General features: G+C 34.8%; 1 protein-coding gene across 7 annotated transcripts in view; it reads right to left on the reverse strand.

The window, feature by feature from the left end:
* Positions 1 to 25,481, reverse strand: part of LOC106624572 (uncharacterized) — a 363,928-nt gene that overhangs the window by 86,880 nt on the left and 251,567 nt on the right. For all 7 annotated transcript variants that reach the window (XM_070108938.1, XM_070108943.1, XM_070108940.1 and 4 more), the window contains 8 exons: positions 22,602 to 22,839; positions 20,877 to 21,020; positions 19,302 to 19,496; positions 17,341 to 17,489; positions 15,564 to 15,675; positions 15,332 to 15,452; positions 8,498 to 8,661; positions 6,449 to 6,607 (listed from right to left, as the gene is read on the reverse strand). In XM_070108938.1, coding sequence (XP_069965039.1) covers positions 6,449 to 6,607; positions 8,498 to 8,661; positions 15,332 to 15,452; positions 15,564 to 15,675; positions 17,341 to 17,489; positions 19,302 to 19,496; positions 20,877 to 21,020; positions 22,602 to 22,839 — 1,282 coding nt within the window. The remainder of the gene's footprint in view (positions 1 to 6,448; positions 6,608 to 8,497; positions 8,662 to 15,331; positions 15,453 to 15,563; positions 15,676 to 17,340; positions 17,490 to 19,301; positions 19,497 to 20,876; positions 21,021 to 22,601; positions 22,840 to 25,481) is intronic.

The raw sequence follows: 25,481 nt of genomic DNA on the forward strand, positions 1-25,481 counted from the left end.
ATTATTGGTTGTTGGTGGCATGTGGCATGTGTGTATTGACCGCAGCAACATACCCATTAACGCGTTCAATACATCATTAATATACATACAACAGCCGAGTCGAAGTGAAGTGTGAATGAGCATGTATATTTATTAACGAAATTTTTTGTTGTTGTTGTTATATTCGCAGTTCCAGTTGTAACCATGTGGCAACACGCGTTTATTTCGTTATTTATATCCGTTATTTAACGGCCGTAGTTGTAGTTATATCAAGTTCATTCAATTGTCACGACGGTGTTTTACCGGTTTACCATCACCATATAACGGCATATGAAATGAAAGATAATAAAAGTTGGGAAAATATATGAGAAAATTGCAAATATAATATTTTTTTGGTATTGTTGAATTTTTGTTTATGATAGCGATATTAATTTATTAGCTACTTAATAACGACATGTGGCACAGAGTATATATTAATAGTTTTGTTGACCTAACGTTGGTTTGTATCACCCAAAACTAACCGAGTTAGATATAGAGTTATGTATATATAAATGAACAGAATGGCGAGACGAGTTGAAATACGTGTAACTGTCTGTCCGTCGATGTCCCCATCAGTCCGTGTTAGCTATATCTTCAGTAAAAATTGAGATATTTTGAAGACACGTGGTAACCAGTTTCTTGACAATCTTAGCAAACATTCGGTTGGTTACATACCTTATATGTATCGGTTAATATGTAAGCTATCTTAGAAAAATGAAGTGTGCTTATGTTATGGAAATACTATAGTTTGGCGCTGAAATCGGTCCACAGCTCCTGTCGAGATCTAAAACTGTCTGAATCTTTATACTCTGAACACATAATAATAAGTTTGCCACGAAGTTTGTAACGCCTAGAACGAACCCTATAAAATACATATGTATATATAAATGATCAGCATGTTGAGCTAAGCCGATTTAGCAATTCCGTCTGTCTGTCCGTTCGTCTGTTTATCCGTTTGTCTGTAAATACGCGAAATAGTCCATCAGTTTTTGAGATATCAATCTGGAATTTTGCACACGTCCTTTTCTCCCCAAGAAGCAAACTATTTATTTATTCATTATAGAACTGTCGATATCGGACTACTATATTACTATTTACAGCTATATGTCATTCAAACTGGACGATCGGAAACAAATGCTTAAATGCAAAAATTTTGTATTTGATGAGAATATTTCAAAATTTGGCATGGGTTATTCATGGTAAGCATATAACTTCCATACAAACTGAACGATCGGAAACAAGTGCTTGTACGGAAAACTGGTTCATTTGGCGAAATATCATCACTAAATTTGGAACGAATTATTATTTAAAGCAATAATGGAATCTCTGAAGAAATTGTTCAGATCGGATCACTATAGCATATAGCTGCCATACAAGCTGAATGATCGGAATCAAGTTCTTCTAAGGAACCTTTTGTATTTGTGAAGGGTATTATAGCTTCGGTGCAACCGAAGTTCGGGTTTTTTGGCACAAATTATTGTCCAGAGTATCGATGCAATCTTCGAAGAAATTATTGTGATCCGATAACTATAGCATATAGCTGCCATACAAACTGAACTATCAAGTTCAAGTCCTTTTTTGTTTGTTTAAGTCTAAACTGCCTCCATAAATGAGTTTGGATATTTAGTTGAACTTCATACCAGAGACAAAAACTGCCAACTGATCCGTTTAGGTTTTCCTTTACGAATATTATGCCAAGCATTTTCTAATGACTAGTAAGTGTAGGTAGATTTATAAATTTTAAACGACTAGTGTATGGAGTAAAACTCAACCCAGGATGCCATCGTATATGCTTTAAGGCTAAAAGAAAAATTGTTTTTGAACGGACTCTTCAAAGAAAGTTGGCAAATATACTCGAATACTTGCAAATTAAAGATGAATATTCGAAATTTTAATCAGTATAAGAGCCTATAGCGCTGAACGAGGATATGTTCTTTTTTAGTAAGAGATTGTTTTTTGTGGAGAATTCAACTTTGATCTCTCATAATGTTATACACCATTGAATTAAGAGGAAAATTATATTAGTTTCGCATTTTTAATTTTTGGTTCAAACAAACTATAATTAATAATGATGTTTAAAATAAGCTTAATTTCAAAATTCAAAGGAATATATCACGAATTTGAATGCTGACTTCGAAAACCGGAGAACCAGTTATGAAAAAAAACCCCCCATGAAAAATATCTCTAAAATATTGGTTTTGGTTCAATACTCATCCGAGTGTGAGCCGACAAACTGTTCTTTATGTAACATATATTTAAATATCATTGCGTGGACTTATTTCATTTCTATACGCTTAGTCCAAATAAACTTTATTAAAAATTATAAAATTTTATGCTAAACAATTTGTGATTTCGCTCAGTTTTTACATGGCTGTTTTCCCTACCTTTTTGTATTAACACTTTCTCTATGTTGATTTGCTTTTAAATCTACCATTCAGCTGATAATTAAAAAGTTTCTGGCACGCAAATATTATTTTAACTCCATAAAAAATAAAAACAAAATTAATAAATTAAACTTTATGACTGCATGGCCACAGGCCTTCAGCCGTGCAGCAAACTGAAAGAAAAAATTTATACATAGCAAAATAGTCCAGCGATTATGGCAAGAGACATGAGCATAGTTATATGTATGTACATGCAGTGTACATAAACGTGCCTTATACACAAATGTGTACAATTTTAATTATGCCAACTTTCTTGCGACGCCTGCCTGGCGATAATTAATGCCCCAAAATATTTCAGGCTCCTACAGCTACTCATATGTAAGTGTGTGTGTACAAAAACACTATAGGAAATAAATTTGTATAGTGATTGTGTTTAATGGTGCCCCTTTTATATATGTACTTTAACGTGCTGTTATATTTTAATATAATGATATTGGTGTATTTTTGTGTGCAATACTAATCTTCTGCGAACTCTAATGAAATGCAATGTCTTGTATATAGTCTTAGGTCTCTTACAGTCTCTAAGCATAATAAAGTCATTTTATTGGCGATCGTTTCTCGGCTGTCAATGGGAAACGCGGGGATTTATTGCCAAGATGACGACCTGTGGTCAAAGTGATCATCAAAGAAAGACATTTGTTGAATATTTTTACGTCATAGCTTAAAAAATTGTTGTAGATCAGTGTAAAAAAGATCGTAAAAAAGTCGAATAAGTAAATTTCGACGATATATACTAAACTGGTTCTAATATTGATCGATTGTAAAGTAATACAGATGAAAATGGGTAACGAACGTGATATGTAATATAATATTCTGTAAATAATAAAAATACTTATATACTTCTGAGTTATTATACAGAAATAAGCTTTAACATTCTATTGAAAATAGTTTGACATCATAGACTGTAGTACTTTAGGGTTTCTCATAATGTGAAGAAATACTACAAGGCTTCAAATAGGGTAGCGACCGGACTATTTTTCTCTCTATCAAAATACGCACTTTTCTTTCTAGTTTCTTAAAAACATTAGTTTTTCAAGTAGCGTCATGTTCCGCATTGAATTTAGAATGAGAGTGAACTATACAGTACTGGTATACATGCGACAAGCATTTACATGGCTGCTGTAATGGATGTTGAGAATGCTCACACTCCATCTTCACAATATAAGTATTTCAAAAGACGGTTGCCTATATTCAAACGAAATGTGATTGGGCTTCAAAGAGTATACTTGTACGAAATTACGGTCGAAACGTCTAATCAAATCACAAAAAAAAACCGAAGAGCAGTAAAAAGTCTCAACAAAAATAATTAAAAGCGATGAAGTGGCTTGGCGGGGACATTTGACATTAATCACTACATGTAAACAACTGACAAGTGAAAGATAGAAAGCAAACGGAGTATTTTAGAGCTAATTTGAAAAACGAATTTGTGTTCAGAATCAAAATTTTGGGACCTTAACTAAATTCAGACATAAAATCTAAAGTCATTTACACGGCTGCAAAACTTTGCTCTGCCTCGCAGTCATTAAAAAAGTTGGAGTGTGGCTAAATAAGCTATAACCTCACTTAAGTGGTACATAAGAGACAAGAAAATGGTCAGCGAACATACTTACACACACACCTGACTAACCTTAAGTGTAATGCCTATGTAAATTCACTTTGGATCCTCACTCTAAAATCACTAAATTTTCTTATATACAGCGGTTAAATGGTTTGCGAAATTGCAGTTGTTTAATGTTACAAGGCAATTGAAAACGGTAGTACTAGTGCAGGATGCTGGTGAAAAATTATGAAATCAAAATCCTTACTTTTTTCAATGCATCTTGCGTCAGCACCCAAGCACATGTGATTCTTGTACGAATATAACGAGTGGAGTAGGCTGCAAAAATGCGTAAGTGCCACAAAAGCAACCTATGTTACAGCTTATGTCAAACACAATGTTTGTAATTGTGAAACAGTAGAATGAACAAAGCAAAAGTAAACGTAAAGGTTTTATAAAGAGAATCTTGGCAAAGTATAGTATTGTCGAAATCCAAGCAAACGGAACGGTAAAGCAGAGGAAAACGTATGCCGTCGTAGAAAATTGCAGAGATCGTAGGTTATAGCTATGTGCTTGTGCACAACCAGTCTTGATTTACGAAAGACATTCACCTGCATACGGATATAGACTCGTGGCCAACAGGGCGTATGAGTATTATGCACGTGCAAAGTAATGGCTTAACATGTGTGCCACCAATGGGCACACTGATTGCACTTCATTTACCTACAAATAACTGCACACAGTCAATAACTGGTATGTGAAATGCCTTCGTGTACAGTACATACTCGTATGCGTCAGCAGTCGAATGCTGTAACCGCTGCCCAAGGGAACGTTGGCCGAGCTATGCGAGTGACTGCAGCAGACCGTTGAACTGACGCGTTGCATAACTCTTTCCTTTTGTGACGGCAAATGGCATATCAGCTCATTTATTTTCTTTCAAAATGGCAAGCCAAAGATTTTTTGAAGGCTCAGTCGAAAAGGCGAGCTTAGTTGCAGCTGATTGTGTGTTCATGCATCAAATTTTGGGCATTATTGAATGTTTGTAAGTCTGAGCACTGTTTTTTTTGTACTTACTTGGATTTCAACACGCAATCGATTTTAGATTTTTGCGCTCTACTTCAAGAATATCAAATGGTGTGAAAGAGTGTTTTGCTATTTTAAGGATTTAATGCTGATTAAGTAAGAATAAAAGAAGGATGATTGGAAGATAACTTGTTGAATTTTCTAACTTCAAAAGAAACTTCGTCTAGTTAACTACAACAAGCTTATTGATAGAACAGGAATAATTTAGGAACAAACGGCTTAAGCGATACTTTTACAATCCAGCCAGATTCCTTCATTACCGTTGTTAAATCAGTTTGTCATAGGAATGTTGCCGAAACAAACGCGAATTAAATACTGTGGACCCAGGATACGACAATGGTATTTTTCAAAGATGAACAGTTGAATAGCTCGTATTCGCTCGCATATCTTTAAGGCAAAAAAACACATTACCATAGGGTATTTCGTGAGCTTAAAAGCAACCTTAAGGTGACATGGTTTATAAAAATTCAAGAATCTGTTCTGCATGATCAAGATCTTGGAATTATATTGAACGTTTGAATTATAAAACATATATTATATATAAAAATGTCGTATAGAAAAAAAAAACAAGAAATATTGTTAACTTCGGCTGCACCGAAGCTATAACACCCTTCACAATTACAAAATATTTCGTATCTTTGATTTGTATATTTTTATCGGTTAGTTTATATTATAGCTAAAGTGGTCCGGTCTGAACAATTTCTTTGGAAATTATACCATAGCCTTAGATAATAATCCATGCCAAATATCTGGAAGATATCTTGTCAAATAAAAACCTTTTTACACTAACGCTTGACTCCAACCATTCAGTTTGTTTGGCCGGCGTATGCTATAATGATCGAATATCGCCGGTTCCGACAAATGAGCAGCTTCTTCAGGAGGAAAGGACGCAAACTGCATGGAACCTATAATACCCTTCACCATATCATTTCTTATATCCTAAAAGGGCAAGGTAGAAGGATCTTAATTTTGATTTTGATCGTATGACAGCTATATGTTGTAGTGATATCAGCGGTTACGACAAAAGAGCAGCTTCTTTTAGTGAAAAGGAGGTGTACAAAAGTTCGAAAATTGATAACGCAAAAACTGAACGGCTAGTTCGCGTATATGTATATCTCCGACGTTTACTTCTGAATGTTACAAAATACACCCTGTTACCCTAAACAGTATAATATTATCATCCGTTCTATACTGTGACCCTACAATAAATATGTGTCACTATAAAGCAGTGACCAAGCAACAGCTTAAGCTTTGAGATTTTTGTTATTGCGTTGCACGTGATAAAGTCAGAGTGTTTTCTAAATAAGTAAGTTTGCTTTTAAAACGAAAGATACCAGCTCTCTAAAATAAATTATCTTGAACTCACCAATTCCTGAACCAGCTTCCAGTCGCAAAGAGCCCCACTCCCATGAGACTCGATGTGGTCGTGGATCTGCACAAACCACCAGTGACATAACGGCCGGCTGGCCACGTTTTACCGATATTGTGTGCATCGATGGATGTGGGCGCAGTACTTGTGGTGCGCCTGAAATACAAAAAAAAAAGAAATTACGATTAAATGAATAAGTTTTATAAAGAAAGATTGGTTTAGGAAAAAAATTAACAAATTAAAATTAAATATGAAAGTAAACAACAAAACCGAACAGTATTGAGGAGCAATGAGCAGTAAGTGGGTTTTAATACTACAAGTATTTTTTGTATTTGGTATTTGCACCCTTTCAAGCGATTGCTGCTGCCTCTTCTCTCTCGGTGCTGCGGAAATACTTTTTACCAACACCGACTTAAAGAACTTGCAATATACATATGCCCAAAACATATGACATTAGCAAACAAGCAACACGATTTGACGTCAAGTTTAATAAATGTTGCATGCAACATGGTGGTCATACAATGCAGGTGAAGTTATTAAACAGTCATAAGCAACAGCAAACACAGCGTTAGCATATAAATTCAGTAGCGGCAAGTGGAGCAGTGTGGTTAAAAACTTTTCAACCTGCTTGCAACAAATTTACGCACACAAACATATACATATTTACGTATAAATATGTAGCCTCTACTAGTATATACAAGTGTATATACTTGTGTATGCATGCGCTTGCAGATTGGTTTCGCACACTCCTGGCAACCACAAAAACTTTGTCAGTGACCGCAAAAATGAACACAACAACAACAACATGGAAAAAACGACAAATGTTTACAAGAAACGAAGGAAAAAATTGAAAATGCAAAAGATATTTAAATTTACTGCCTCAACATATATGTTGCCACACGCACATAATTTATGAGCTAACGCTTGCAATAAAAACAACAAATAATATTGCAACATGCAACAAATGCTACGGTTGCAAGTCAGACTTTTTGTCGTTGTGACCTTAAAAACAACAACAATACCAACAACAACCTAACAACATATGTAATTTAAAACAACACGAAAACACATTTTAAATTCTTTGTTTTTTTAATATCATGGCAGTTTTGCTTTTGCTGGCAATGCTCCTCTTGTATTTTCACATTTGAACTTGCAACTAGATACATTTTCTGCTCAGTTAGCTTGACTTGAAAGTTGAGTTTGTTAGTTGTGCGGTTTATCGGATGTTGCTTTAGGTATTGTTATTGTGCCCGCTGTTGCTGTTGCAACTGACCACATTTGCGTATTACTTCGTTGTATATTTATGCATTATATGCAGCAGCAGTGCTGGCAAAATCAGTAGCAGCGGCTTATTTATGCTACATTTACATACGCGCACACGCTTTTATATGAATGGCCATATGTAGTATTTATACGGTCATATGCACGCTAATATATATTTTTTTTAAATCATAGAAGTGATTTCAAGGATTTGTTTATAATCTTAGCATAAGATCACGATTTAAAAATCGTGTGAAGATGTTCATAATAAAAACTTTGCAATATTTTCTTACATGCGCTTAAAGATTTGTTGGATAATAGGCTTAGAAGTGGAAGAAGCTTTATATTTATTCCGATCGTTTAGTTTGTATGACAGCTATATGTTATTGTGACCCGGAATCCGCGGTTCCGACAAATAATTAGTCACATGAGGAGAAAATGGCGTGTGCAAAATTTTACAGCGATATCTTAACTTTGGGACTATTATGCGTACAGCCGAACGGGCTCGCAGAAATCGGCTAGTTGGAATGAATGGGAAGCGAAGTTGTTACATGTTCTATAACAGTTTATTACAAAAGCGCGCATAAGAGTTACAGGAAGCTGTTCTACATTTAATATAGTACGAGTATATAATATTCGCATATAAATTATTTCACTACTAGAGTGTGGTCTTCTGATCTATGTACGCTTTTTTTAGGAGGGAATGATCGCTTTAGAAAACCAGTGCTATATTTATGGTATACTAATAGATTGACGTTCAAAAATATATGTATATAATTTACTTACCCACAACTTGCAATGAAATCGGTTCGGAGACAGCAACGCGCTCCTGCCCATTAATATAATTTGTGGCACGGCATTCGTATTCACCCTGATAATCGTAAGTGACATTGTCAATAACAAGGCGTGGCTCACTGCCACGCTCCACAAACTTGGAGCCGTGCGCAATTCTAGAAAATAAAATAAAACATTTATTGATTTAAATGGTTTAAAATGCAAAAAGAGCTTGTTTAACACAATTTTAATCCAAAGCAATAATTCATCGAAAATAGCCCTCAGCAATAACGCTTAAAATGTTTGACAAGAAAAGTAAAAAAAAAAAAAACAATTCACCACAAAAGTTATTTATATGAAACAGCTTAACATATTACAGTGCGCAAAAAAGCCTGCATAACGGTTTTTTCCATAAGATTGTCTGCCATCAAGTTGCCTCTGTTCAATGCATGTAGCGGCTGACATGTAGTGAACGAGCTATGGTATATGAGCAACTGATTGACTGAAGCATGCAGCAAGTATTAAAAATTCTTCGCTGCATTCCGGTTGCTACTTCATATGGCGCTCGAAATGCAATAAAGTAGGTATAGTATTTATAAAAGGCTTTGTATCAATTATTGCTGGTATGTAAAAAGCAGGTTAAAAGCAGGTAAAAAGTTCATTTAATAAAAAGTGAAATTTGTATATGGAAATTTAAGTTAAAAATTTGAATTTTTTCTGACGATGTAAGTTATTTAAAGCAATAATACATGCCTTACCCATTTATTGGCATTTGATTGTTGCCTTAATTTGTTAAATATTACTGAAGTAGGAATATTTTTACAGCAGGCAGTTCGCATTTTATCAGCAACAGGACCGTTTTCATAAGTCCTTGAACAAGAATTGAAAATAGTTCTGTGGTCACCAGCCCCGACAGGTAGCACTACTAATTCTTTGTAAGTAGAGACAGTATATATAAATATGGTGAATGGGCCTCTAGATGTTAAAAAAAAAAATGTTCCAAAAATTTTCTTTTTTTATAATCTACAAATTTTACCCTCAGGCTAAGCAAAAAACATTTTTTTTTCGCTCCTCCCTACTATATAGTACGAAAGCGATTGCCATGAACCCATGACAAAATTAGACAAGGGACGTGAACCACCTACTTTCATTAGAAATTCCATATCTCAGGACTTACATGACCGATTTCAACCAAATTTGGTATGTGATTTTATCCTAACATTTGTATATTACAGTGTAAAAATTAAGGAAATCGAATCAACGTTTTTTTCCATAAAGCAGATTTATAAATTCCATCTGGTTCTTTCACTTTTCAGTAATATATCGGCATAGAACTTTGCACGTATAGCACCTTTAAGGTGTGCCTTCTCATGTCTAAAAATAGTTAAAAACGGACTGTAACTTTTCAAGCCCCCAATACTATGACCGAAAATAGCGGTCACTATAACAATTAAAATAGGTGTCTTTTGCTGGCAATACGGTGTCTTGATACTGCAAATGGGTAAAATCAGGTTATTGCTGCCAATGGCCTCCATAGGCCTAATATATAAATATTTTCCAGCTTCCAGTTGACTATATATCAGGCAATATGCGAGTTATCTTAATGAAATACAGAGCGAATGTCTTTCCAAATAAGTTTATATTTGTGCCTAAAAGAGATAAAATCGGTTGAACATTTTTCATTGCACCCATATGGGTAATATACACATGGGTAATAATCACACCTTATAACTATATTGGATAATACGCGGAGCTATCTTAATAAAACTCATGAGATACTTTTTTTCTGGTAATGATATGTCGTAATGCTAAAAATGGATAAAATCGGGTAGTATTTCCCTTAGCTCCCATATACCTAATATGAGAATTTTGAACTTTCGGTTAATATGTCCTTAGGTATCCACAGTTATTATAATATAAATGTTTCTGATTTGAGTTAACTAGGTCGATTTTAATATATGTTTATATGTATTACTAAATAATATACGCCTATTTTGCGTTTCTTCTAACAGTGGTTTCATATATTGTATTTTTATATCTTTTTTAATTTCTATGTTGGCTTAAACACTATAAATGTCATTTAAAGCTTCGTTTAGCAAATACAATAATTTTTAATATCCCTAAGATACATAGGCTGAGCATTCACTGTAAGAACCACATAAGTAGATATTTGCGTTATGCGAAAGAACATAAAAATACAAACAATATAATAAAAGTAATAAGAAATAAAGTTTAAAAAAAAGTTAGAGCCCGCAAAACCCACAAGCGCACACACGCATGCATACATATATGCATATATATTTACATAGCATAGGACTTATATAATTACATGTATGCTGCGGCTTTTAAATTTGTACATATTTAGTCGGAAGTTCATAAAAACTTGAATTATAAAACAAATAAAAAACTTATTATTACCACTACACACTTATGCTATTTGCCACGTATGTGAATGCGTGCAAAGCATGCAGAGATGTTTCATGCTTATTCACACACACGCACACACGCATTCATACAGCCGTATATGCTTGCTTTGGTATTTTGTAATGTTATTGTTTGTTGTTTGCTGTTTTTTCGCTGTTTCTGTGGTTGCAATTGCCGCTATCGCTGTGCACTTCCTTTTCGCTTTCCTTCGACCGCTTGTCGCTTTGCATGTTAATTAGCACATAGGACCTGTGCATGCACCTATATTTATATACATATACATATATATATGTGTGTGACGTTGTGGGAGTGTGTATTTTGCAAACATCACCACCACAACATTACTGAGAAACATTTTTATCTCATTGCTCACACGTTTACATGTTTTGTGGCTGTTGAAGTTTTTTTTTATTTGCACAGCAAGCGGCAATAATAACAATAAAAATGTTTGTATGTAAGTATACATGTATAACATTGTATATGTTATCTTAATCCAAGATGCTCTGCCATTATTATTAATATTTGCTTCAACTTCAGAGAGAGACAGAGAGAGAAAGAGACAAATTTTGGTGTAATTGGCAATTTCCAGCCAAGAAGGGTGCTAGGAAATCCAGGTGCTATTTGGAAAAGACAATAGGTGTAAGCGTTCGTGGATTAGGTAAAAGATGCTTATCTTCTATGCAGTGTAAGTCCATTCGTTTTAAGACAAAAGAAATTTTCTCAGTGCTAAGTGATATTTTCAAAACTAAGTGACTTTCCTTTAAGTAGCTTTCCTTCAATCAAGCTTTTAGTTCCCACTTTTTATATAACTATTTTGATGGCCTTCACTTCTAAGTACAAATTGATAGCACTGAGATGGAAGTCAGAGTGATGTGTATGCTGTCTGACAAAATTTTGAGTTAGATGAATCATAAACAGAGGGTTATAAACAACCTGTGAGGAACCTATGTTAAAAGTATGCGTACTTAACTGATAAGTTTAGTGCAGCTTTATGATTGAGGGAACATCCACCTTTTTTAAACTGCTGAACTATTCAAAGTCTGGGAGTTTAAAGAAGTCTAAGCGACATCTGGTTATTTACTAGTTCAACGATCAGTCACAATTGTCTGCATTGTCATATATTATATATTATAAGCATTGAGTTTAATCTTCTGTAATGAAAAAGTTGACTAGGTATTAGGAGCGTTGAGATATCGCAGCAATAGCTATTTATTTGTCCTGAAAATGTTTAGCCAATATTACACCGGTTAGTTGTACCAATAACTGATTCTCTAGAGAATCGAACAGCATCTATTCCCAAAAAGTATCTGAGAACATTTTGTGCTTTCGTTTACATTGATTGGGAAAAAATTTTCAAATAAAAAGAAACAACCTTCCTTGTTGCGTATATTCTACATTTCACATTTAGGGGTTTTCCGATATTAAGTTAAAAAAAGGTATTTTAAATTTAAAAAAATACAGTGTATTTGAGACATAGGAAGGTTTGCACCATATTTTGTGAAAAAATACAACTTTTACAAGTTAAGAATAAAAAACTCAAAAACTGAATATTTGAATTTTTCACATAAATATTGGGGTTATGTGCAATGGGGTATATACCAAAGTTGTAGATCTTTTCATTACCTACAACTTAGTCATATATTTTTTTTTATAGGACTCGTAGTTTGGCCGGAAATCGACATAACCCGCTTTTGTTCCTTAAAAATTCACTACCCCCACCCCCCTCTACTTCCTTTTTCCGAGCGCAGATCGTCTGCAAATAATTTTTTCTTTATTTTTTGTTATTTTTTCTTTCATATCAATGGGTTTCATCTATGATTTTTGTTTTTCAAAATTAACTACTCTATTATACCAGAAAAATATGAAAAATAAAATAAATAAGTACCTATACCCCTATAATCAAGAAACTTTGGCTTACATTTGCGAGTTATAACTTGTACGCTTAAATACAGTAGATTGTGCTACCAGTTTTGGTGATAATCTATGCTTATTTATTATTCATGAAAGGAGCGGTTCTTCAAATTCTGCTGCTTGAAAATGTCCTTTAAATTTAGTGAGAAGATTTTAGGAAATAGGAATATCTGTGGAGGTTAGTTATAAAGGTTTTAACTTAATTATTTATTGCCCGAAATACATATGTTGATATGGAGAGTCTGCTAATTCTTTTGAGAGCTGGATGATATATGTATTTGAAAATTATATTGTCTCTACTTTTATATATTGTATAAAGACGATCAGCAAGATTTCTCTCTCTTCTTCTCATATTCGAAGGAGTTAGCTAAATCTCAGAGGTGATTTAAGAAATACGCTATCCTTTAATAAGATACTGTTGCAAGAGATAAGAACTTCCAAAATTGTATTTTTTGATTTGAGAGTCGAGCTTACAGCATATCGCATAACAGTTAGAATCCTTAAGCAGTTAACTACTGCGGCGAAATAAATTTAATTTTAAAGAAAGAAAGAAAAGTAAATATAGCAAGACTTCATCTTACTTAACATAATTGTCTTCAATATTATATTACTCTTATCAAAATTTCTTATCGCTTCCTCCTTTCCTTTTCTAATTACACATCTTACAGCTGAATGTCGTCTTCGAATAAACGCATTGTATGGCTGGAGAAAGTAGCAATCAGTCCTACGTTTGCGCTCTGACGGCGCACAATTTCCTGACGTTGCTAATTAAAAAATCGTGCAATAGCAATGGTAAAATGCCGCAAGCGCCGGCATGGCAAGCGCTGAACAAAATAAACAAATGAAGCGAAAAAAAAAACAACAAAAAACAACAGGAATATAAGAAGACAATTGCAGCGATGTTGTGCAAATAAATGTATAGCTTACAACCGCAAACAGACAGAAGAAACAATAACAACTAGAATGCGAAAGAATGTCTGCGGCACACGTATCAGCGCCTTGGTAGCGGATGTAGCAGCTGTGTGCAAAACCGCAAAGAGGAAACGGAAACACGCTGTGAAAAAATGCTTGAAGAGTGCATAAAATACTCATTTGTGTATATATATGTGTGTGTATGACTGTGCAGTTAATTTTTCTTCAACTGTCGAATGACTTTAATTTCAGCTCATTTAAGCAATCGCAAGATAATGCCTTTACATATACACAAATATTAATGTATAAGTATATATCATATTAACGTATAAACAGTAACTTTTGCATATATAACATTTTAATTGCCGACGAAAATTGTTAGCTGTAATTAAATAACCGAATGAACGAACACAAATTGTTGAGCGATATATTTATCTGTGCGAAAGCAGACTCATGCCTGCGATAAGCTGGATTTTAAACTCAAATGCACAGAAAATATCGGTGGAATGGGGTGAGAAACAGTTTTTTGAGTTAATAAGGTATTAATATAATATATTATACCACTTGCTGTGCATTGGTCATATGAAAGTAAGCTTGTGCTACATGGCGTATGAGCAATGAATTAAAAATGCGAAATGCAGTCAGCAAACAAATAAAAAAGATGATTGTTGAATTAATCAAGAAAAGAATATTATTGATTTATGTTTTGGTATCACATATCTTTATTGCTAAAAAGCAGATGGAAGAGACTGGTCAGTTAACAAATGTACTTAGCTTCCGAAGAACAAATGTAGCTGAATTAATTGTGTGACAACGGAAAAAGTCGACTGTTTTAAGTGTACATTAACTGTTTTTAGCCAACTCCGTTCACATCGCAAATCAAAAACGTAACACAATAACGAAAGTGATTGCAAAATATGAAGCCTTCATATATCGGCATATCTGTAACACACACAACCGCAGCATAATCTACTCAAGCGGAAAAGTGACAAGCAGTGTAGCCCACAGCCAAATCTGTCCAGACTAACGAAGCGAACAGTGTTGCTGCAGCATACGTAGACACCTCGAGGGCGACACAAAATTGCAACTGCTGCGTAAAAGTGTACGTGAGAAAGAGAAAAAAAAACTAAAATATACGAAATACGCGTGACAACATGGACCATTTACACGGAACTTCCAAAGAGATGCGGCAACGGTGAAAAGGGTTCGTGGAAAATTTAAATTGAAAATTTGCCGTTCACTGCCACAAACGTGGCACAGGTGGACTTGTGGCGTTAATACGACCGTAGGCTTGTAGGCACAACTTGTGGTCGCTTGTGGTGATAAAGCTGCTGCTGCGCCATGCTCAAATGGATTATAAGTCAGACGCGAAAGGATTGACTGCCGCCAAAGGCTATTGAAATATGAAATTGGGCTCAACTGTACCAGCACTGATGCTGTTAAACTTTGACGGAGCAAATAGTAAAAACTGATTTAAGGCGACATTTGATGGCAGCGTATTAAAGTTTCGTGTTGTCCAGCACTATATTGAAACGCAAACTTTAAATCAACGCAGTAAATAAGTACAGTATTTTTTTTAGTTGCTGTTTCTTTACATACCTCTGCACCCATTTGTAGCTGGGCATTGGATTCCCCTCGGCGACACACTCAAATGCGGCTGGACTGAATAGTGGCGCTGTAGTAAGCCGATCCGGGCCGGCCGAAACTATTTTTGGTGGATCTAGAAAAGAGAAAGACAAAAAATGAAAGATGTGTGATGAGCAGTGAGAGATATACTGAAATTTTTGAAATTACTGCTGATAAAATGCTTAAACGAAAAGAAGATGCTTACATTTAACGTCCAACTGAACGGAGAGTTGCTCTGAGGTGCCCACGGAGTTTTGCGCTTGACATGTATAGAGTCCGGCATCACGGCGGCCTACAGGACGTAGTTGCAGTGTTTCCTGTGCGTATGAAAGAAAAAGTGTAGGAAATTAGTGAAATAAAATAAAACACGCTTACTTCAATTGCAACAAAACTAGAATACCCTTTACAAAAAAAAAAAAAAAATTTCCAAACAAGAACTTGATTTTGATTTGATTTAAAAAAATTATTAAAATATTGTAGCAATGCTTTCGGTAACAATTTCGTGAAGATATCTTGCCGTATACAATTTTTTTTTCATACTACTACTTGATTCCGATAGTTCAGTTTGTATGACAGCTATACGCTATAGTGGTCTGATATTGGCGGTTCCGACAAATGAGCTGCTTCTTGCAGAGAAAAAGATGTGTGCAAAATTTCAGAGCGATATCTCAAAAACTGAGGGACTATTTCGCTCGTCACGCTTATCCTTTATATATATTTTTTATAAGATCTCCGACATTTGCCTCTGTTGCGAACTTCGTGGCAAACTTAATATACCCTGTTCTGGGTATAAAAAGAAGTAAAATAATATTTAAATTAAATTTTCTCACAAGGAAAAAAGGGCCTTTATGTTTAGCCTTCCGTGTAGGCAGTTATGACTGCGGTTTTTAGATGTGTAAAATTTTTTCAGACTATGACTGGTTATATATCCAAATTTTTGTGATTTCGTTGTTCCAATACCTTTACGTTTGGTTTTGTTGAAAATGGTTGAAGGGTGTTTTGATTTTGAGTATATAACTTTTATTTCTAATCAAAAACATGCATGCAATTTTACACTTTTTGCATTTACTCATTCGTAAATTTTTTGGCATATAATATTTTGACATACATAGGCATTCGATTATAAAAACCTTGCTTTTGATATAATTTTATAGCTTTCTTCCAGCGAATTCCGGAAAATGTAGCCAGTAATGTGCTAAAAATTGATTTTAATACCGCACACTTGTAGTTTAGCGGAGGAAAATAAAGTAACGGTTTTAGTACAGCAGTATGGTATCCTACTGGAGCAATATAATAATTTGCCGAAGTATACTTAGCATAAATGTCAAATATATGGGTTAACTTTGACAACTTTGACAGCCAACTCTCTAGGAAACTTTTAAAATATTAATAACACTTTACAGTTTCAACATTTCTGAGAGCTGTAGCAAATTTTCATTAATTAAAAATTTAAATGTTATTGTTATACCTATATCAAATAGGAGTCACATAGATTTCAACCAGCATTAGGATAAAACTAAATTAAAGGTCTTTGGAAGAAAACCTATGTAGGTAATATTAGTAATGGGTTTTATATTTTATAAATACAAGTATATCTTGGTTTGGTCAGTTAAATTTATTTATTTTTGGAAACTTAGAGCATCAAATCACTTTGTGAAAATGTGTGTGGTTTCTATCAAAATATCTGTCAATCGTTTCTTAGAAATACTTAAAAAAAATTCAAGTAAAATATATATAAAAGTAATAACATATTTATCGGCACGCTCTCTTGATATATCAACTTGTAACTTCCAAATAATATCTAACACCGTGACCTTCTTAGTCAGCTTCTATTTCTCACTAAATTCTATTTCCCAAATAAATGAGTATATGTAAGCGCATTTACCAGTGCTTAAACAATTTCCCCACAGAGCGATTTCTGTTGTTGTTATAACACTATGTATGTATGTATTCGCCATGTTATTCTATGAAATTTGACTCACCTGCAAACTGGCGATTTCCGAACGGCCCGCACGCCGCCACACAATACTCGCCGGTGGATTGGCATCGGCAACGCAACGCAGAATAAGCGCATCCTTATCCTCCTCTAAGTCGATTTCCGGTGAGCCAATTAGACGGATGGTTGGCGCATCTGCAACAAGATAGAAGTTGTGAAAATACAAACAACACAAATGTAAGGAAAACAATGCGCAACGGAAGCATAAAATTGTAACAATAATAATAAATGTTGGCTGCGGCGTAGCCGGTCAACGGCACCTGAGCTGAACTATGCTGAACAGAGCGGAGCGGAGCTGCGACAAGCTATGCTATTGACAGCAATAATAAAACCGTTAAGAAAGCAATAAAATTCTTAAGGCTAAAGGATTTATGCCGAAACATTTGCGAGGTGAAAAGCAAAATAACAAAAGCGACTAAGACAAAAATACACAACAAAATAACAAAAACAATGAAAGCAATAAACTATAAATGGAATATTAAAGTTAAATAAAAGCATAAAAGCAAGTCAGAGCGCAGAGACAAAGTCGAATTGCGACAGACAAGCACACAGTTAGAAAGCGCACCTACACACACACATATGTATATACTTGTACATACTATACATATAGACATTCACGCGTACGGTAGACCGCAGGCATACAAATGTTGTTACTTCACTCAACCGACACTGGCGTTGGTGCTGGCGGTTGTATGAAGGCAGCGTACGCGCGGAAATGTGTAAATTCACAGTTAATTTAATTGATTTTCGCTGTGGCCACGGTGGCGTCATTGTTGGTGTTGTTGGCGTTGGTGCAACCAAAACAAAGTGAAGTAGCCGCCGAAAAGCTTTTAAGGCAGCACATGGTTGTTGTTGGAACTGATGCACTCACCATCTAGTTATTGGTAAGGCAACTGATCAAATTTGTTGGCTTTTCCTTGGCTGACGGCCAAATTGAAATATTGGCTGCCTAGCCAAGTTACACCCTCTGGTGACTGGTGGCTGGGGGTTGATGGGTGCGATGGTTGACTGACCGACAAACTGGCTTATAGCAAACAAATAGATTGCTGAAAATGCTACACAGCACAATAAATACAGATGGAGATACACGAATACATACACATATATCTATATATGGTATATATATGCACACCCACATGCGCATGCACTGAAATTGTTGCCGAGTTGTGCATGTGTAGGTAAGCTTTTGCTGATTTGTGGCTTACTGCGTGGTTTAGTGTGACTGATGTGATCGACAGTCAGTGGAGCGTAGATTCGAAAGAATTTAGGTCGACCGGCTGACGTAAATAGTTCCGTGAAACGAAAAATTAATTTCATTGAATATACTACAACAGCAACAACAGCTGATGCTGCCAAAGTAATATGTGTTTTATGGCTGCTGCTTGCATTGATTTGCGGTTTAATTTGTCAAAATTATCTCGGTTCACATATTATCAATTAAAAACAAGAAACAGCGTTAACGTTAGTTGCTCCCAAGCCATAATACCCTTCAAAAATACAAAAGGTTCGTTACAAGAACTTGATTCAGATCGTCCAGTTTGTAAGGCAGCTATATGTTATAGTGATCCGATCCGAACAATTTCTTTGGAGATTGCAATGATGACAATAACTTATGCCAAATTTCGTGAAGATATCTCGTCAAATAAAAAAGTTTTCCATACGAGGACTTGATTCCGACCCATTACTTTGCATGACTGCTACATAAGATATACTTATGCTATAATGATTCGATATCGGCGGTTGCAACAAATGAACAGCTTCTTGAGGAAAGGAGGTATGCAAAATTTCAGATTGATATCTCAAAAACTCAGGGAGTAGTTCGCGTATATACCGACAGACAGATGGCAAGACGTACATGGCCAACGCTGTCAATTTTATTTATGGCACATGCATGTTTATTTCGTCACGCTCTAAATGCAACTTCATATGACAAATATTTCTACTCACATTTTACATCCAAACGTGCCTCAACCGGCACAGATTTCGCCGTATAAGACTCATGATGGGCCAGACAGCGCAAAATATCACCATGACGTTCACGCATCGTTGTCACTTGCACGACTGATGTCGCCGACCAGGTGCGAGGATTATCCGGTTCGGTGTTGTTGATTTGCGAATGAATCGGTTGAATTTCTTGGTCACCTGGAAGAACATAGTGAAAGCGAAAGAAGAATTTCAATTAAGAGTCAGTATGAATTATGAGGAATGTCGGTCAATCTATAGTACTGTTATATATTTTATATATAACAAAGGAATTTAAGGGAGTAAATATTTTATGCTAGCAAGACGCTAACTTTAAGGTGTAATGAATAAAGGTAAGTACTTGCCACTATAACCAAAAATGAATATATATTACACACATTTGTATATGTGTGAGTAAGTGCTGAGTTATATTAGGTGTACTAAGATTACGGCTATAGTTGTAATAGCGCTAAAAAGCTTTACGGTAGCGTCAGGTGCAGATTATTAGTGGGATTATGAGTATAATTATTATATGTATGTTATACTTATGTTGGTGTAGCTCAGCATGCTACTTACTGGCCGGTCATGTGCAAATTAGATTGCTTGGCATATCATACATACACAAATACGCATGGATATGCGTAATAAATTCCAACAACAACAAGAATAATAATAATTACGAGAGTAGTAATAACCAAAAAGGGACTAAGTTTATGTGTGGCAACTAAAATGTAGTTTTTTGACATGTAGGTGTGGCAAGTTGCTGGCTTAGCGGTGAGAACAATACTGTATGAAACTAAGTTCTATTATCCTTTGCCAACCAATTGTGGTATGAAGGTTAATATAATTTTGGTGTGCCTGAATTAGTTTATATGATTAAAACTAAGCGCATACGAGGGTTACACCTAGAATAGTGACGTTGTAGCTCAAGAAAGTTTACGGGGGTACAACTTTCAGGTACAAATTTTTGACAATTGCAATTGTTACCTTAATTTGCGGCAATAATTTCGAAATTTGGTTTGTGTAAAAAAAAAACGGTAACTTCGCCAGCACCGAAGCTATAATACCAAAACTTGTGTCCCTAAAATAAAAAGGAGTCCAAAAAATTCTTGAGCGTATTTCTAGATAAAGTTGAAAAGATGAGAATAAAGTCATAAACAAGCCTGGCTTATGATCCTTTATACAGTGAGTTATATTTTTGTAGAATCCAGCTTAAGAAGCAAGAGTTTAAGGCAATAAAACAGGTTTTCCAACCCTTAAGTGGATACTATTCCTCAAAAGTTATGTTAGGTTAACGCACTGACATATATTTCGATTGTTATAGGGATTTCGATTAGAAGTATTCGCCAAATGATCAAATACTGTGCGGTTTCGACTTGCTCCAAATATTTTGGAAATTATTTTAAAATATAATTTCTTTTTTAATTTTATATATATTTGTACATGCATATATTTTTATATTTTTTCTATATCCACATATAGAGATTATAGTGTATGATCTATATAATTGTACATTTGTACACACCTTAGTAACCTTAGTATTTTGCAAATACAACTTACCGAGATACCAATTGAGTGTCGCTGGCGGATTGCCATAGTGCGATACGCATTTAACGGTCGCCAGAGCACCCGAGTCGATGGTGATGTTATGTCCGGGTGGAACATGTGCGCCCTCATACTCCAAGCGTGGACGTTGTGGCACCACTGAAAAAAGTCAGAAATTCATAAATTTAGATATACAATACATACGTGTAAAAAGGTATATGCCTAATTGGCGAAGAAGAATAAAAGAATAAAACTGCTAAGAGAACTAATTGATTTGCCACGAGAAAAGGCCAGAAGAGAAAATCAAAAAATTCAAACCAAATAAATAAAACACCAGTCATAAAAAGTTGCTTAAAGTTATGCCGCACTAATGTATTACATGGCGAATGAGTGATCTTTTGCTATTAACTGCCTTGTGGCGATCTATACACATTTTAGTATTAACTAAACGTTCAAAATCAAGTAGTTGTATGGAAAACTTTTTTATTTGTGAAGCATATTACAGCACTTTTATTTGCATCACTGTTGCAAATAGTTCTATGTATGTATGCACATTAATTAACTTCATGAGCATCTACATAGTTACATATGTATATTTGCGTATAAGACCGTTCTCATATAAAGGCAGTTAAAGGCAAAATCGTACATTCAGTAAAATGAGTAATCGGATAAGAGTTGATTCTATGTTAAATGTGTTGAGTGGAGAGTTGCAAGGTGCATACCAATCAAGTTTAGTTGTATGAGTAAATGTTCCTTTTTGTGCTCATACCTATATGTAGTTGTAAGTGTGTGTATGCATGAAGAGTGTAAGTGCTTAAACAGCATGGAGTCATGAGCTGAGTTAGGGTCAATTTCCTCAATTTGCTTTTACTTGCATTTCGTGTAACATACAAACAAGCGTAAGCATATTTATATGTACTTGTGGCTAATGATACCCAAACACACACACATACACCTCGCACAGAATCAGCTTGACGCATACGCAAAAGTGGTAGCATAGTTGCAGGCGCTTGAGTATGTCAGAGGCTGCACATCAGGTGCAAGGTATGCCTTGAAAGTCATAGCAATTGCCGCCAACGTGTTGGAAAATTAGATAAGATTTAAAATTAATTAAGTTTTAAGAGGTAAGTCATAGCTTGTAGCTGTGCAACAGGATGGCAAATTATTGAATTGGACTCAGCTGTAACAGCTTTCAACTTTCTTTTCTTGCTCTCACACTTTTCAATTGCTTCTTTATCTTGGTTAACCTTTGCTTAGATTGGTCTTGATTGGAAAACAGGCGACAACTTGGGGCAATAGAATTTAATTAGTCTAATTTAGAAGGAAAAAAAAAAACAAATTTCTTTATAAATACACGCAAAATGCAGTAAAGTGGCAGTGGCGGCTAATATGAGGAGATAAGTTAGAGAGTTTGCAGATTGTAGCGATGGCTTGGTTATGAATCTGTGTCACATTTCGTGAAGAAACCTTGAGAAATAAAAAAACTTTTGCATACAAGGACTTGAGCTGAATCGGTTAGTTTTTATGGCAGCTATATGCTATAGTGAATCGATATCGGTGGTTCCGACAAATGAGCAGCTTCTTGGTGAGAAAAGGAAGTATGAGTTTGATGATGATTTGATTTGATCAGATTTTTAATCCTTTCTACCGCTTAGAATTTCTTTTTGGCACTAAAGTACAGCTACATTAGCTAAATTTCCTCAGTTTTATTATAATACCTAATATGATACAACAACTTACCTCTGACAACCAGTCGTACTGGCTGACTGGTGAGTGCATCTTGTGTTGTAAAATCACTCGCCGTCACTTGGCACTCCCACAAGCCATCGTCGAAGTCAAGCGTCGCCGAACGTATCCACAGCGAACAATCGCCGCCAATTTGCATAGGAGGCGGATGTAGGTCTAAATGTAGATTACCGTTACTGCTGCTGGAAGGACGGGCGGCCCATTCATATTTCTTAGCATAAATTCCAACAGGCTGTGGCAAAAAAAGAGAGACAAAAAATATTTCATTATGTACATGTGAGGAACATGTATGTAAAGACAAAACTACATTAATATTTGAATTAACTGTGCTATAATTTGACATATATTAGAAATAACCGTTAGATGAATATATTGAGATAACTTCTGAGTTTCGATCAGGTTCGAACGCAGAAGTTTGCTTTCAAACTGGCGAAAGCAAAAAAATATTTAATAAGTCGAAATTAAGGCACCGTTCAATGAGCTTAAGGTTGAAATATGCATGTTCTTTAAATACAATTTGATATTTTAATTTTTGGTATCCTGAAACAATGCTTGGACAAATGAAAATATTTTCCAATCTAACCTTAAAGTTTTTAAATGAATTTTTCCTGTTATTTAATGCTTTACAAAGCAACTGACAGCTTGTGCAACACACTCATAGCCAAGAGACTTGCATGGAGGCAACACAGCATACTCATATGTAAGTTGCACGTATCGAGGCAGTTTTATTTTTGAAATCAAGCACATTTTAGTTTGCTTAGCTATATATTAGGGTGGGTTAAAAATGATTTTTTTTCGTTTGGAAGAATAGCTTATTAGACACCTATAAGAAAGGCTCTCCGAGTATACGCTCTTACTTGTAAGCCTTCCCGGTGCCTATTTTTCTTATTATTAGGTAAAAATTTTTAAATATTGTTGAATAGATTTTGTAGGAAATTGAATGATCTACAAAAAGATCTCGTACGTCTTTTTCGTAAACCTAATCGTTTTAAAGATATTATAGGTTGAAGTTTAATTAAACATTTTTTTCGTATGAATTTTATAATTTAATGAAAAAAATCATTATAAATCGGAAAAGTCATAGTTTTTTATACTTGGAGATATTATCTTAGATGTGTCTCATAACCTATTTTTAAGAGTATCCAGCGAGAAAAGATTCGTTTTTTGATCCAACCTAATAGCTATATGTACATATATATGTGAATATATATATAATATACTTTTATTTACATTTGTACATATACACTCAGCAAGTGCCACCTGTAACAACAACTACTGCCACAACTACTCTTTCGACTGCATTTTGTATGGGGCGCTTAGGCAGCTGATAACTAAATTGCACGTGTGTGTGTATTTTTGTATATTTATATATGTTAGATGTACTAGTAATTAAGTTTCCTGCATGTCTTGTTGCATGCGACGTGCTTGTGGCAGGAAGGATTTTCGATTTAGTTGCTGGTTTGCTAATTGGAAATTAAATTGCAATTACTTGCTGCAAGCTAGAAGTTCAAATACGACGACATCGGTTGAAAATGCACACATTTGTGGTATATTATTTCAGCCGTTTTGCTCTTTTGTTGTTAAAAATTGTCAGTTTTTCTTTGCTTTTTACAACGCTATTGTTATAGCAGTGTATGTTAGCATATATACCATTTGAAGGGCGTAATTTGGTTAGATGCTACAAGAGTCGAGTTAATGCAACTGTGGTGATGTAAGTTGCTCGTTAAGTTGTTGCAAGGTGGAATGACACATTTAAAGTGTGTGCGCACTCATGCTCTTTTATATACAATACAACTGTTCATATGTATGGATATGTATGTAGTTGTGGGTACGTGTCATAGTTTTGGCATACCTCAAGGCGCCTAATTGAATGTAGCGTATCATCTTCGTTTCTACCCGATTGGAAATTTGGAAATCATAGTTTTTTAATTTTTAATTAATATAATGAAAAATGTTGTTTCAGCTATATTAATAAATGCCAAAATATCTAAATGTTCCGAATATGAGAATAAGAATAAATGAAAACTGACTAATGCATAACCTATTTGATTAACGGAGATGTAAATATGATTAAAAATAGGTTAGAGGTGGGGTGGCATTGGTGAAGCATCTCTGTGATGACTGAAATTATAACCTTAATGGGATATATGCATATGATCTTTATCATACAAGAAAAAAAACTATATTTTTAAATGAAAAGGCCAACTTAACAAAAAGAGATTTGATATCTGTTACTAATTTTTAATTTTAATTAATTTGTATCCTAGTATAGCGAATTCCTTTCGTTATACTTATTTTTCAAACAAATGTTAAAAAAAAAATTATAATAATAAAGAAGCGCTATGTTCGGGTGTAACCGAAAATTTCATACCCACGCAACTTGCATGCTCAAAGACGGGGAAACTTGTTTTCGAATTTCAAGAATATATCTGACAGGTTGACCGATATTTTCGTTAAAAAGTTCGCAATAGGAACTTGAATAGTTTTGGTTCTTGATTTGTATACTGGAAAGTGAAAGAATCATATGGAATTTAAAATTGTGCTATGTGGGAAGTAGGCGTGGATTTTTTGTCTTATTTCGCCTATTTGCGCACAGTAATGTTGGAATGTAAGGATAATATTACCTTCCGAATTTGGTTGAAATCGGTCGAGTAGGTCTCGAGATATGGTCTTTTATGTACCTAAATGTAAGCAGTACCACGCCCATCGTTCCAATTCAACACCGATTCCTAGTAAGTCCTCTTGTACCATCTCGGCTGTAAAATTTAATGTTTCAAAGGTGGTTTTTGTAGAGTTATCGCACTTTTAGTAGTTTTTAACAAAACTGTTATATAGGAAGTGGACAGATTATAATCCGAATTCACCCATTTTCAC

Source organism: Bactrocera oleae, chromosome 2, assembly GCF_042242935.1.
Source record: "Bactrocera oleae isolate idBacOlea1 chromosome 2, idBacOlea1, whole genome shotgun sequence".
In the NCBI taxonomy this organism is placed as follows: domain Eukaryota; kingdom Metazoa; phylum Arthropoda; class Insecta; order Diptera; family Tephritidae; genus Bactrocera; species Bactrocera oleae.